Genomic DNA, 14,073 nt, shown 5'->3' on the forward strand with positions numbered 1-14,073 from the left:
CAGGCATGGAGTCCTAGGATTATCTCCTTCCATTCCTTTTACTTCGCCGACTTTTTCTTTTTCTTCGGCAATTTGATATCACAAACTAAGCATGAAATGTGTGTTCTGTTTTCAGCTATCAGAAATGATAGCTAAAATGATACAGAAGAAAACTAAATGTAAAAAAGAGCCACTCATATGTTTAAGCTTAAATTACTCATTTTTTTTCTTATATAAGCTGTTTCAGAATCAATTGATAATATCTTCCAGTCTAACTGGCTGGCTAATTTCTGTTCCTTCAATGCTTTCATAGCTTTCAGCTATTCATAGCTGACTAAAACTGAGTTCACTAAAGATTTACACTAGGCAAAAAATATAAATGAGGAGCTGAGATGTAGCTGCTAACTTACCTAATGAATACCAGATAGACACGAAAAAAGTTAGTTATAGCTTTCAGTCAGTAGTTACTTGATGTGACTTAATGAAACCACGTTTGGGTTGATGAAGCACACTTCAAAGTTGTTGCGTCTTACACCATCSCCTTCAGTTACTCAGATGGTCAACTTCAAAGCCTTTAACAGGATTCTCATCTTGTTTTCTAATAGGCACAGTAATCTGTATTTGTTCTTTACATCATAATGTAACTTTCTCATGAAATCTTGTACACCAAAGCTGTTTGGTAAGAGTTCATACGCTAACAGAAACAAAAAAGCAAAGATATTTAAAACATCAAGTTTCCTGGTGCAGCTCCACCTCGTAGAGGCCATGGTCATTCCACTGTTGCTGGTTATAATTCTGTCTGAATGAGACGTAGTGCTTTCTTCATGTTCTCTATTACTGGAAAGATAATAAATAAGAACTGTAAACATGACCTTAAAGTGCATTTTTACAATTAAAAAAACCAGTTTGATTAGTAAATTATTCACATTGAAATTAAATTATGGTTTTGTGTTGTATTTTAGGCTTTTCTATGATGAGAATTGTTGGCATTGTTACTGAAGCAGAAGGTAAAAAGTGTCACTAATCAAGGCACTCAATTTAAAGGGACTTGACAAGGCTCTTTTCAACAGCATTACTTCTCAACAGAAAACCTGGTAATCACATGTGAAGTGCRTATTTGGGGTGAGATACTGCTTTGCTGTCAGGTAGATGGTAACGAGTCAAGACTTACTCAACCTGAAAAGTCACATTCCTATTTGGACTGTGGGTCTTAGGTGGCATCCAAGAAGCCAGCAACATTTTTTTTCTTCTGATTCTCTCCCACCTCTGGCTGCTGATATTGCGCAGTTAGATACCTTTGAGCACAGTGACTCTCAGTATTGCCCTTGCTTAGATATTGTTTAGATCTTTATCCTGTAAATTGGCACCTATCTTTGCCTGCTTGAGTAGTCCAATGAATTCAGGGCAAGGATAGTTGTGCTCAAGTGCTTTTGTAGAATGTTAGGTTGTTACAACTTACTGTAAATGTCCACGTACTTTCTTCATAAATTTGAAAGAAGAGAAGTTTTAATCGATTCACAAGCACAGTTGAAGATGGAGTAGATCTGGCCAATTATAATATGAAACGTAAAAAAAAAAACCAAAACAGATGGCACTTACAGAATGGCATGTCTTGTGGTTCATAAGTGTAAAGCCGATTTGAATATCTTCCTGTGATATCAGCTCTTACTGTGAGAGATGGGTCTGAAAAAGTAAAGTATTAAACACTGAGTACACTCTCATCATCGCTGTAAGTGGCGACGGAGGGATTGCTTTGACSGACCTGTTTCTGATGTGTGCTGATTTAGTGAACAACTACAAAATGATTACGTTCTCTCCTGCCAACCACTCCTTCCTTGGAGAAATCCAGAACAATTGCTGCTGCTCACTTTTACATATGCAGCTATTCCTAAATGATAGATATCACATACATCATCCATTTTTAAAGAAAAATATTCTGGCTTGCGTGCTCTGGARTTACGTTGGGAAAGACCGGTTTGACCAGATTTACAAATAACAAGGGTCATGCATAGTTAATGCAACATTAGCATGACCTACCTAGAGCCTTCAGAGCTAAAACTATATTTCTTAATGTCTTCTTTAGGGGAGAAAGTGATCATCAACAGCTCATTCATCCTGTTCCCTTTCCAATCTTGTCAACAATTTGTTAATTGTCAACTCTTGTCATGAAGCCTATCTGAGGATGGGCTTCATCCCACCCAACTAACGTGTGGCTGCTTGTACCACTGAGCGAGTAACTCTAGGCTGCCTGTAGGGTCAGCAAAGGCAACTTTACAGTGAGATAAATCATTCGTTAGACTACACTGACTATTGAATACCTCTGTGATATACTTTACCCTCTAGACGTCTACTTTCAGTCAGATAGTGGACAATTTTCAGTAAGCAAAGTCTCAGAAGATAACTATCATGTAGCAAAGTGCAATAAAAGTCCATATGCTTATAAATATTTAAGCTTCTTGTTCCCAAAGAAACCAGCAGGAATTAGATACCCTGCAGAATGTGACCTTAGCAAACTGCCTTGGGTCATAAGCAAGCCTGCAATGAACAGAGCGCTGAACTCAGCTTTCCCAACTTCCAGATTCATTCCACAGTAGTGGAAAGTTTTGAGATTACTCCCTTGCTCCATTTCCCCCAGCTTTTAAAGTGATACATTTGGAGGTCCCTACAGTGATGTAGATGCAGAAATCCACATAAAAATACCCAGAAATATTGTACATACCTACAAATATGATTCGAGGCACATATTGTCCATCAGGTGACAAGTTTTTATCTGTGGTTTCATGCTGACAGAGAAATCAAAGCTGACCATTAAAACATTTTGGGGAATTTTGCTAAAGTAGCATCATCTGCAAACTAGTTTGCTACCAGTGGATAAAGGTATAAGAGGTAGTACTATTATGTTTACATATGCACACTCATAAATGCTACTGGAATGATGATACCAGAAGATATTTAGCGAAAACACAGAAAAAGAAAGACAAAATAACATGAACATGGACCAAAAACAACCAATCAACCAAAAAACAATAATCAAACCTCCTCAAGTCCTTCATACCATTAGATTCAGCATAATGAAATTATTTTGGGCCATTTCTTGTATCTCTTCATTTTCTGCAAAAGCCTTCTTCAATGCTGGAAAAAACACAATAATTTTGAAGTCCACCTCAGTCATTGCCTCTTCTTCAGCTTTTAGCCACAAGGTTGGCCTGAGACTGATTACCCTTGTTCACACCCGTCATTTCACATTCGGAAGGAGACACTTCCTTCCAGGGCTCTATCACTGCTTTTGGATTTTTTCAACTCATGCCTCTAGAGCTTCCCAACTATTAAAATAGAAGCTCTCTTCTATTATTTATGAGGCATGTAGTTTCAATAGATATGATATCTCAGCTTGACAAAAGTGTATTATTCTTAAAAATTTCATACCAGATAAATTTCAGCAGTCTTGTCTTCGTCTCTTTCTCCAATTACCAGCTCAGAAGCACTGAACAATATTAAATCTGTTCAATGAATCAGTAGCAAATTTATGTGTCTCAAATTAAACTGAATGCTGTATCAGGGATAGTAGGACAGCAGCAGAAAGGATTTTTCATCTTTTTTTGTGGGGCACATTCATAGTGGAATCTGTGTAAGTAATAATAAATTCTTAGCTCTTCAGCTATCTTTTCATTCACCTATTTCTTTAAACACTGCTGAGTAAGCACATATGGGATAATGTAGTCATTTGGCATGGAAAGCCACTGTGAGAGGACCATGTAAGCATATAGGTATTTGCAGTTTCTTATAAAAATCTCCACATAAATTTAAAACTTTAAAAAAAAAAAAAAATTACCTTGGCAGTATTGACAGTCTTCCAAATGATGAATGACCATCAATGGCTTGTTACTTTATTAATAATAACAAAACACACAGTTAGCTCATTTGACAGGTAAGACTCTACTAACAGGTTGGGAAAAAGCAAATAGAAATACTAACACATAGTAAAAGCATGCAGAGGTTCTGGGAAAAACCTAAAATTCTTAGATCAAAAGAACACAGATCTTTTAGTTCTTCCCTAGGTTAATGCTTTATCTTTTGAAAACATTGGTACTTCAATTTAACAATAGCTTGAACTACACATTTATGGCCTAAAATGAAATGTGGTGGAGACACAGAGGAATATGAAGTTATGAATCCTCAAATATATTTTCAGCTTAATCCCAGAGAAAAATTAATATGTAACTACCAGTGAGAAATGGTAGGTATGTTATGCATATAAAGTGTTGGAGAAAAGTTGGAGATGGAAGATTAACATGCAAGAGAAAATGCAACTGATACACAAGTAGTTCATTAAGGAAATAATTAGATATCCGTAACACCATGGAAAGAAGTGTATTTTTTTCTATTATAATTTTCATTTATAATTGCCTATTCAAATGGCTACACTGATCATGTGTACAGAATTAAACTCAAACTTGCCTAAGAGCTGAGGACCACAAAACTCCTGACTCCTTTTTATCCACACAAGCTCTGGTTTATTAAACTGTGTGCTCTGTAGATCAACTGTAATGGGATTTATTTGTTCGATTCCTTTACAGTACATAACTGTAACATGCACAACATGCAGTACATAACATAACAGCACAACTATATCATTAACAACTATGTCTTTTCAAGCTAAGTTTTAATCTCTTACCTTTTTTTGGCTTGATAAAGCCCTTCTTCATAAGTTTGCACCCAAGTAATATCATCTCCCCATCCTAAAAGTATAACAAAAGGATTAACTAGTGACTATATATTTTTAAATTTATATATATTTATTTTATATAAAGAGCTACATAAACTTAGATTCATAAAACATAATCAGACTTATATAAACTTCATTATCTAAATTTCCTTAAAGGTTATTCTAAAATAAAAATAAATAAAAATATTTTTAAAAAAATTAAAAATAGCCTGATTTGGAAGAGAGTACAATTCACATCCTTTTGGCAAACTTTCTAGATCTCCTTCATAATACTGATATTTCCCCAAATCAGGATTCAGATTCTTTACATTGGCTGATCTGAGTAAACCCTGGGGATGACAGAAAGAGACAGCTAATAAATCTTATGGAGGAAAATAAAATATGAGAAGTCAAACCAGATAAATTGTAATATGCTTTACATATTACTGTTTTGGGATTAGCTCCCAAATCATGAATTTAAGTCTCTGGAGTTCAGAGTACTCTGTTTAATTAAATAATTTAAAATAGATTAGACAATAAAAATCTGCAGGAAAACAAAATCCAAATGAGTCCTCAGCTTCATAGCTAGCAATGCACGAGTCTCCAAAAGCGAGTGGTCCGGTTGCTTTGAAGCCTTTGACTTGCAGTGACACCAGCTCCCTGCAATAGCTCAGGCTTCTGAGCATCATTGCTTCCTTTTGCTAGGCTGCCAGGAGAACTCCGTGCTGCAAATGCAAATACTGCAAACATAAATATTCCCCTTTCATCTGTGGACATTACAGGTATTGATCAAGACTCTACAGCATCGCAATGGACCAGAAACCAGGACTAGAAAACTGCCRCTTGCTTCTTGTGATTATGCTTTCAAAATCATGCAACACTTATAGTATGATTAAAAAGAAACTGCATTTWTGAACCAGGATCTGCAAATTCCTTTTGGTTATTCCATAAATGTCACTCAATTTCATCCTATATATACAATATAGGAAAAAAGAACATTAAAAAAATCAGTTTGAATTGTTGTTCTTTTTAGAAATATGGATATGTGGAAAAATTGTATCATGGAAACTGGAGCTATGCAGTTGTGCTTCAGTACTTACAAGTTACCATATGAAAATATATTTTAACAGGTACACATTAAAAAAACAATTTTCACTAACAGTTACAGAAGTGCCACTTTCTCTGGGAGGCTCTGTGTAGGTTATTGGCTGCATTAGGTCACCAGGAGCCACACAAGTTATGCACATTGTATGAGGCCTTCAGCCAAATCCTTCAGGACAAACCAAAGGGATGAAAGTCATGGAATAAGAAGATGCTCAATTTAGGGTGCCACTTAACTCTAGAGAAACACACCTCATATATAAGCATACACACACACACTTTCAGATATATTCTACGTAAAAATATTTGATGACATATTTGGCTGGATAAGGAGGCTAATTAAATAAAGCAAAACCACAGGACCTCTAGACAGTGTTTGGGGAGCTCTTTTTTCCTTCTTGATTGCCATTGCAAGGTTGGAAGAAACGGCAATGAGCAGGAGGGACAAGGCCAACGTCGAATGCAGCATTATTTCTTTAAGAAGATCTCTTTCAACACAGCAAGGGAACTGAAAGGCAATGTGAGAGCTTTAGTTGCCTGGATTCATCACCTGGTGCAAAGTAAATCAACTCGTTAATGTTTTCCTAATAACCTATACTATAGAAGCGGTTTTGATTATTTCTATCAATGCCTACTGTTAAAGACAGCTTAAAACAGAGATACATAACTCTCTGTATTACCAACACTGCCTTGAGTTGTCAAAAAATAGGCTGCCCGTGATCATTTTCACTACAACAGGTCAAGGAAATRAATTCATTTCAGTTTCATTACTAATCATCCAAATTTTAATTATCATGAACAAATACAATGACATAACGCTGGGTTAGGAGTATAGCAAGTTATTGTGCTATTAGTTGTTTGTGGTGCTAGTTTTTTAGTTTCAGGAAAAAAAAAAAATCCATGCTGTTATATGTTTTTTAAATGAATAGTAGATTTGCTGATCAAAAAGTATCTCATGATAAACCCCTTAATACAATAGGGGAAAAAAAAAAAGAAAAAAACAGAAATGAAAACAAACAAGCCAGTGATTGCACATTGTTGGAATCCACTTTAGGGCAGCAAATTCCTCCAGAATATTGAAACCATCAGTCAAATTTTGGCCTACAGTTTGGGAACCAGGATGTGTAGAGATTAATCAGATGTAAAAACATTGTTCTGATTTCCAGGTGTTTCTCTCTCACACACACAAAAAATGTACACGGCATTTGGAACTAACTTTCAGCTCAACTCCTCCTTTAAAAATAACCCATTTATGTTCCTAGGTATTTGAATATTCTGAAGGATTTTCTTCTCCTCATGACAAAAGTCTCTAAGAAATGCAGTAACTTCTGATCCTGATAGGAGTTAGAGCACAAAGCAGAGCTTGCAGGAGAAGGATAAAAAAAAAAAAAAAAAAAAAAAAAAAAAAAAAAAACATTTCTGAACCAATTCATTTCATTTAGGTCTTATTTCTTCCTGCTACAGTCATCTTTAAAGCCACGGTTGCAGGTGGATTTGAACCTGTTGATTTGAACCAAGTTAAAGAATACAGCAGGCAAATCCAGCCATCTTGTTAGTTCTCCTCTTGCAGGACATTCCRATTTCCATTGGTTTAGATTTATGAGTTAATAAGATAACCTGCTGAGAAAGTCTTTTGACTTAGACATGTCCTCTCCCAACACACCCTTTCCACTCAAGGAGTGAAAKAAAAATTGTACCTTAAGAAGAAAAAAATCTTTTTAATTGTAACATAAGAATTCCTTATTGCTGAAGGAATTTCTCTGGGTTCTTAAAATAATCAGTGCAGTCSCTATAATGTCTTCCCCCTCTTAATCTCATTGACAACAGTTCCCCTTTTGCCCCKCTATGGCATAGCCACTCTAAAGCTGCAATTTGTTTCACATTTTCCACCTCGGGCTTCTATATATTAGCCATCATTGATTCAATTTTTCAGAAAGGAGTTTTGTTTGGACCTTATTAAGTCTCTCCCTTCATAGAGCAAATGAAGATCATGGATATTGGTTGATAATTTTTTTTWAAACATTTCAAGAAGAGAAACTGATTTTTTTTTTTTTTATGCTTGCTTGGGGCTGAGGAAGCTTCATTTAAATTTTCCAATGTATTTGTGCAGACCACTAACTGATAGCAGTCTGTCCTTACAACCTAGTACTATATTCTTGACAAATCAGTAATTTTAACAGCTCCCTTTGAAGGTTAATAACTACACTTAACATCAGCCTACCTATCAAATATTAATAATAAGATCTAGCATTTGTATTAACATATTAAAGCCTCTTGTTTAACAATAATGGCTTCTAAAAAAATCACACTGGACATTTCACTATAACTCAAGTATGGAATGTATAAATCATTATTTCTTTCAGGGTGAATATATTGAAAAGTAACAAAGTATAAATTTCWTCAGGTTACAATATTATTCATCTTAAGCTTAAATAAGTAAACTTCATCCTATTGGAAGCCCAGAGRCTTACAGAAGGGTAGCTTGCAGAGCTGTAGCTAGGGTAGTTTAAACTCAATATTCTGAATTTTTGATGTTATGTGATCCAATAATTAATAGATTTTAGAAAAAAATAATAATAATACAAAATACATCCAACACAATAGAAATTGCCTCCATCTSCCTGTCAGAAGAAACATTTTGCTAGTTTATCTCTAAGCACCTACCATTCATCTTTTTCTTTTCACTAAGCTTATAACACACTTATCAGCCAAAGCTTTTGGGTGCACTAAAAGAAAAGTGGAGAATGAGAAATATTTGCTCACCAGAGCTGCCCAGCTCTCTCTGCTGCAAGGTCCTTTAGCTGGTGGCTGGTTAAGGACGGGGCTGATTGAAACCCTGAGCACCTGCTCTGCCCACGTCTCTGTGCAGCAAAACCAGCAMATTCACCTGCAGGGACCACAGGGACCTTTGTGCTGGAAACCAAAGTGATGGGTTTCCACCCACCCCCCTCCTTTTCTGCCATCCCTCCGACTTTCTGCTCTTGTGAATTCTCATGCCTGTGCACTGGCTCCTTGCTGTTCACTTCATCTTGCCTTGTATCAGGTGTCTTGTGCGAGGACTGAAAACAAATAGTGGCCTATGTGTGTCTGCCACGTCCCCCCTCAAACAGAGGGAGTCTGGCTGATGTCCAGTGGAAACGGACACCACCAGTGAAAGCCGGGACTGTAGGTGCTTTTGTTCCCAGTGAATGGCCGGGTTCACTGGTGCTTGGAGATTAGGCATGAAGCTAATAGGAAGACATAAGGGTTACTTTGTGCAAAGGAATGTAATTAACAAATAAAAGTAACTTTTTCTGAGGGGGAAAATCTGTTTTTTTTTTTTCTTTTAAGAATATGGTTTAAAGCATCTGATTACTGCTTCTTTAAGTTGTAGTTTAAAAATGATCTGGTTCCTTGGATGCAATGTTTGATATAATTTCAACTTCCTCAAATAAAATAATAACCATTGATTTTATGGTTACAGATTGCAGATTACAGATGCACAATTCTTGTATTACTATTTTTTTCCTATTTATTCAAGAAGTCTTTCAGCTTCATCTGCACAATTTGAGCATAAGACTTTCTTCTAGGTGGTATTTTCTCCAGCATTTTCTCCCTTGCTCTTCCCTAATATCTGCTGCTGCAATTTTTTTTTTTTCAAAAGGTGTGAAATATGACATGTAATTTTATTTAAGTCGATAATACTCTGGATCCCTAGAAAGGGGAGAAACCCTAGAATGGTTGAAGAGGAAAGACATGGGGTTTGTTTACCAAAGAAAGGCAAACACCTGTTTAAATCAGAGTGCTATCTTGCATTTTCTCATTTAACTTTTGAACAAATGAGAGAGATTCTCTGATATCAAACACAGGATATTTTAAAGAATAACCAACATCCATCCATCCTTCCATCCTTYCATCCTTCCATGCAGATATCCTAGCTTTGGGTCATTGCAAAGAAATTTCATAGAAGCTTTAACCCTTTTTTATATCTCAATTAATTACAGACTGTTTAACAATTATAAAGTTACAAATTTTGCAAGTGCATTGAAGTGTATTCCTGGGATACTGTGTTCTCTGCTGCACAGGTTTCCTTTTGTATTGTTTCAAATGCGGGGTAGGAATTCAATCAAATAGATAAACATTAGTGTTGAGGTACTTCACAACTATTCATTACTTTAAACATTATTCATTACTTTAAACATTACTTAGTGATGTTATTCCTTCTGTGATCCATTTTTGAAAATGAGCATTTCAGTCTATGCCCATCTTGTCATGCAGATCTTGACAGGTCTGATCAAACAGACCTTGTTGGGGCTTAATACTGGAGGAAAAAGCTGGAAATATTCTGTATCCTGTGCCTTSCCTATATGTGTCAGGTCCCCACGTTTTTTGGGGCAGCTCGCTAGCCTCCTGCTCYGTGTGTTCAGCAACTAAACCTGATCTCACCTTGAAACAGGAGCTCCTCGCAGCCTTCGACCCCGCATCTCTGCACTGAGGGCAGCTCTGACTTTTGCTTTTGCTAGTACAGTCTCCAGGGTAAAATGGAAGGAAGACATTTTCTTTTTCTCCTTCCTTCCTAAAAGGYTCAGGTTGGGCATACAGGTTACCAGAGGTTATCTCTACTTATTTTATACGTATCCAGGTCAAAATTAGGAAATGCAAGAGTTAGCTAACCAGAGGGGTCAAGTAGTACAGCAGTGAATAAATCATGGAAAGAGGATAAAGTTTTGGAAAAAGGAAGATATTGGAGAATGAGCAGCATCGGAGTCTACTTCCATTGCTTGCATGTAAGATTGAGATATATATCACCTCCTTTATGAAATGTGAAACTGCCTTTTAAATTTTGCCCTAAGTAGAGCTGCACAAATAAAATGCTAATTTAGAGGGGAAAGAAAAGTCTGTTGTATCCTGTATCACTTCCCTGATCTCATTTTTCGTGTGGCCTCCCAAGTGTTTTTCCTGGTGCAAGGCAGGGGATACCCTYATCTAAGGAACAACAAGCTGGTGRGGTGGCAGCAGAATGATGCCACATGATATTAACTCTTATTTATGCCTAAGTTTAATTCAAAGTGATCATTGGACTACTTGCATAAGATGAACACAATTTAGAATATGTATAAATGTATAAATTTTTACTGAGTAAAAAACCTAAAGGAAATACTTTGTGGGCAAGGTGTACAAAATCTTCCTGACCAAAAGGTAATGGGTGGTGAAATCAGAAATATGAATGGTGAAAATCCCCCGAATTACAGCAAGCTCAGTAGAAGGAACTTCTGTTACAAGGAAAAGAAAGTATATTTAATTTAAATAAATAAAAAAGCTTTCATTTTTGTTTTTGACTAGTAAAAGYCTGGTTCTTCAGTACTTCAACAACTGAAAGACTCATGTCTGGTACCTCCCCTCTGCTTCTCTAGATACTGTGGGGAMTGGTCTCTTACCAAGCTCTGGGGACTATATGAACAGGATGATGATAGGAAGTACCCCACTGATAAAGTGTGGAAGGAATATTAAGAAATTTTAGAAAGCCACATTCTGTTCAAGCATCTACAGTCTACACTTTTTGTTAAGGCTTTTCAGTTAATTTATCCTAATTTTATAATCATTATAGCTTGAGTGGAAAGGGCAGAGCAGGCCGGGTGAAATGTTTCTGAAGGGACCTGATGGCCACACTGCTTCTTCCACAGCTCAGTTATGTTAAACTCTGACCACATTTCTTTACCAGATGAAAGGAAATGGTTCAGCCTGTTGTTTTGTAAGACGAGGAGTGTCAGTTTTCTCCTTTATAACAGTTGAGACAAAAGTCTTTGAGTTTAAAAAGAGAAGAAAAATGCATTAGCGTCACTGATGGAGGAAAGAAAGGGCAATGAAGGATTCAGATTTCAATGAGAAGTTATTCCTATACAAAAGATTTTCTTTCTCTTTTGCATTGCGAAAAGTTCTACAAATGTCATAGCATTAAGATGAGTACAAATTTTTGATAATGTTGTTGTTTCTTTTAGCTCAGCCCATACAGTACTGAAGGCTGGGAATTAAAGAACTTGTCCTGCTGAAGTCAGTAAGCTTTTGAACTTTCTCTTGATTGGTGCCAAGATTTTCCCCTGGAATTTTAAAGAYTAGTAAGTGTGCTAGGCATGGGGCACTTCAGCAACATGGGAATGTTGTGATGCTGGGAGGCCCAACTTTATAACCTTGGGGTTTAATGCTACTGCTATGGAAATCTACATTCAGTAGATTTACACAGTAAATCTGTGTTAATTTTAGCCAGTTTTGGGTTCTCTGACCACACCTCTCATATGCACCTTGACCTGGCAGAAATCGAGCCTGGTTGGCTGTACTTCRCACTGCAACAGTTCTCTTGCCCAGGTGGGATTCATATCTGCTCCCACATGTCTGAACACATCCTCACAGGGAAGAGAGCATTCCGCAAAGATGTTGAGTACAAAAGCGTTATTTTTTTTAACACCTTCCCCAGTGAAACATGGTGGGGGAACATCTCTCTAATGTGTCGCTAATAGTGTTACTTTGCTGCTTCAGTAACCAACATAGCCTGAAAATTGCATCATCCTTATAATTTTAAATGAACCTGTGTGAAAAAAAAATTGTTACACTTTCACTTGTGTAAAAAGAGTTAGATGATAATAGACAATCTTGGTTAGCTTCTCACTCAGCAGAAGAATCCTGCAACATGTCTTAGCCATCAGTTTAAAAGGAAATGAAATAAAGTAACATAACATAAAATAACATAAAATAAAATGACCATCCTTGAAATAGGACACTAGGATTAATGCCTGTACTCTCATAGAAAGCGTTGATTACAAGAATCTTGGGAGTCCTTGAATCTGTTTTACCTAAAGATGAAACCTCCAGCTGGTGCTTTCTTATAGCCAGGCTGACCATCTGGGCGAACTCGGGGGATTAAATGCTGTATGTGGATCTGCTTCCCAGAAAGGGAGGTTGTTGACATGATTCTCACTCAGTCCTACTCAGCCAGGTTCATACCTGAACAAGAGATGAGGGCATAGCTGCAACATTCAGAGTTGTTCCTGCAACATCTACATGATAACCCTGCAAAAGACTTGCCTGATGTGCCTTGAAAAATGAATACAAAGTTAATTAGGGGATTACGCAACCACAGTGCCCTCCCAAAATTTTATACTGAACATTATGAAAAAACTTTATAGAAAACGTATCTTCACGTACACCTATTGGTATACAACAGCTCTGAGTCTCAGGTCATAGTTAAGCAGATGAAACAATACCAGGATTGAAAAGTGTACTTCAGGCACTGGGCTCTGAACATGAACCTTCACTGCCAAATAGAAACATGAATAAATGGAAAACCCCTGCAAAAATCTATTAGGCTTAGGATTTGAGTGGCAGCCAAAATCATTGATGGAACATTTCTAATTCATTTCAATAAAACAATTGCATGAAATCTAGATACAATATGCTAATGGCTTGTCTGGGTTTGTGTTTGTCTTTCAAAATWGTCACCAATGTGGAAGTGGCACTTCTAATACTACAATCCAGTTCACAATTCATGCTTTCTTTCCTTAAAGTAAGTATTATAATATAACTGGGGGAAAAGTTATATTTATTGAGTTAGTTTTTACAGTGGTTTATACTGGCTGTAAACTATGTTCCCTGTTTCCCCAGTCAAGGCCTATGTTCTCACTTCTAAGCATTTATCTTGTTCCAGTACTGTCACCTCCTAACCCCTCCAGAGTTTTCCCTAGGCTTTAGGGGCATTCTGATTCCTCCGGCCTTAAATTGCCCTGCAGCCTCTGGAAAACGTGGTTCCTGGCTTAATCTGCACCTYTCTGTCATCTCCTTGCAGCTACTTTGAAGTCCCAAGCCTCCATGCATCACTACTGTCCTTCCATCTGCTTCCATTGCTCAGTGAGATAATTTTCATCCCCATTAGGCTTCTCAAACTTCCCAGTCACTTCTATAGATATTAGACTTGGAAGGCTGTGTGAGAAAAAGGGGAGTTAATTATTTTTGGTGAATTTTGCTGAGATACACAGAATAGATGTGTTATGGTGAAAAGCAGGACACCAGCTCTGGATGTTATTGGCTCCTCCTGTCATCTAAAAGGCACGAAACATTCTCAACAATTTGCTTATTTAATGCTAAATGAGCTCCAACAGACTGAGTTGGCCCTTCTATCCACAGATCTCTCTGTTACACTGTGTTTCTAACCATGTAGTTTACAAACAAGATTCTGTGATTTACAATTCAGGATTCTGGTGTAAGAAAAGTCCCATTCATTTCAATTCAAATACATACTCTCCTCTCCTCTCCTCTCC

The 14,073-nt window shown here is 36.9% G+C and overlaps 1 protein-coding gene across 1 annotated transcript; it reads right to left on the reverse strand.

Annotated features, from left to right (window-relative positions):
- Positions 1 to 282: 282 nt before the first annotated feature.
- On the reverse strand, positions 283 to 6,254 carry AGR3 (anterior gradient 3, protein disulphide isomerase family member). Its single transcript, XM_026045027.1, has 7 exons — positions 6,149 to 6,254; positions 4,655 to 4,718; positions 3,812 to 3,864; positions 3,035 to 3,111; positions 2,699 to 2,762; positions 1,579 to 1,662; positions 283 to 816 (listed from the first exon to the last, which is right to left on the reverse strand). Exons 1-7 carry the CDS (start codon positions 6,252 to 6,254, stop codon positions 767 to 769), a joined length of 498 nt encoding a protein of 165 aa, XP_025900812.1. The 3' UTR covers positions 283 to 766.
- Positions 6,255 to 14,073: the final 7,819 nt, after the last annotated feature.

The sequence above is a fragment of the Nothoprocta perdicaria genome, unplaced genomic scaffold (genome assembly GCF_003342845.1).
Source record: "Nothoprocta perdicaria isolate Ctin4 unplaced genomic scaffold, notPer1 scaffold_106, whole genome shotgun sequence".
In the NCBI taxonomy this organism is placed as follows: Eukaryota; Metazoa; Chordata; class Aves; order Tinamiformes; family Tinamidae; genus Nothoprocta; species Nothoprocta perdicaria.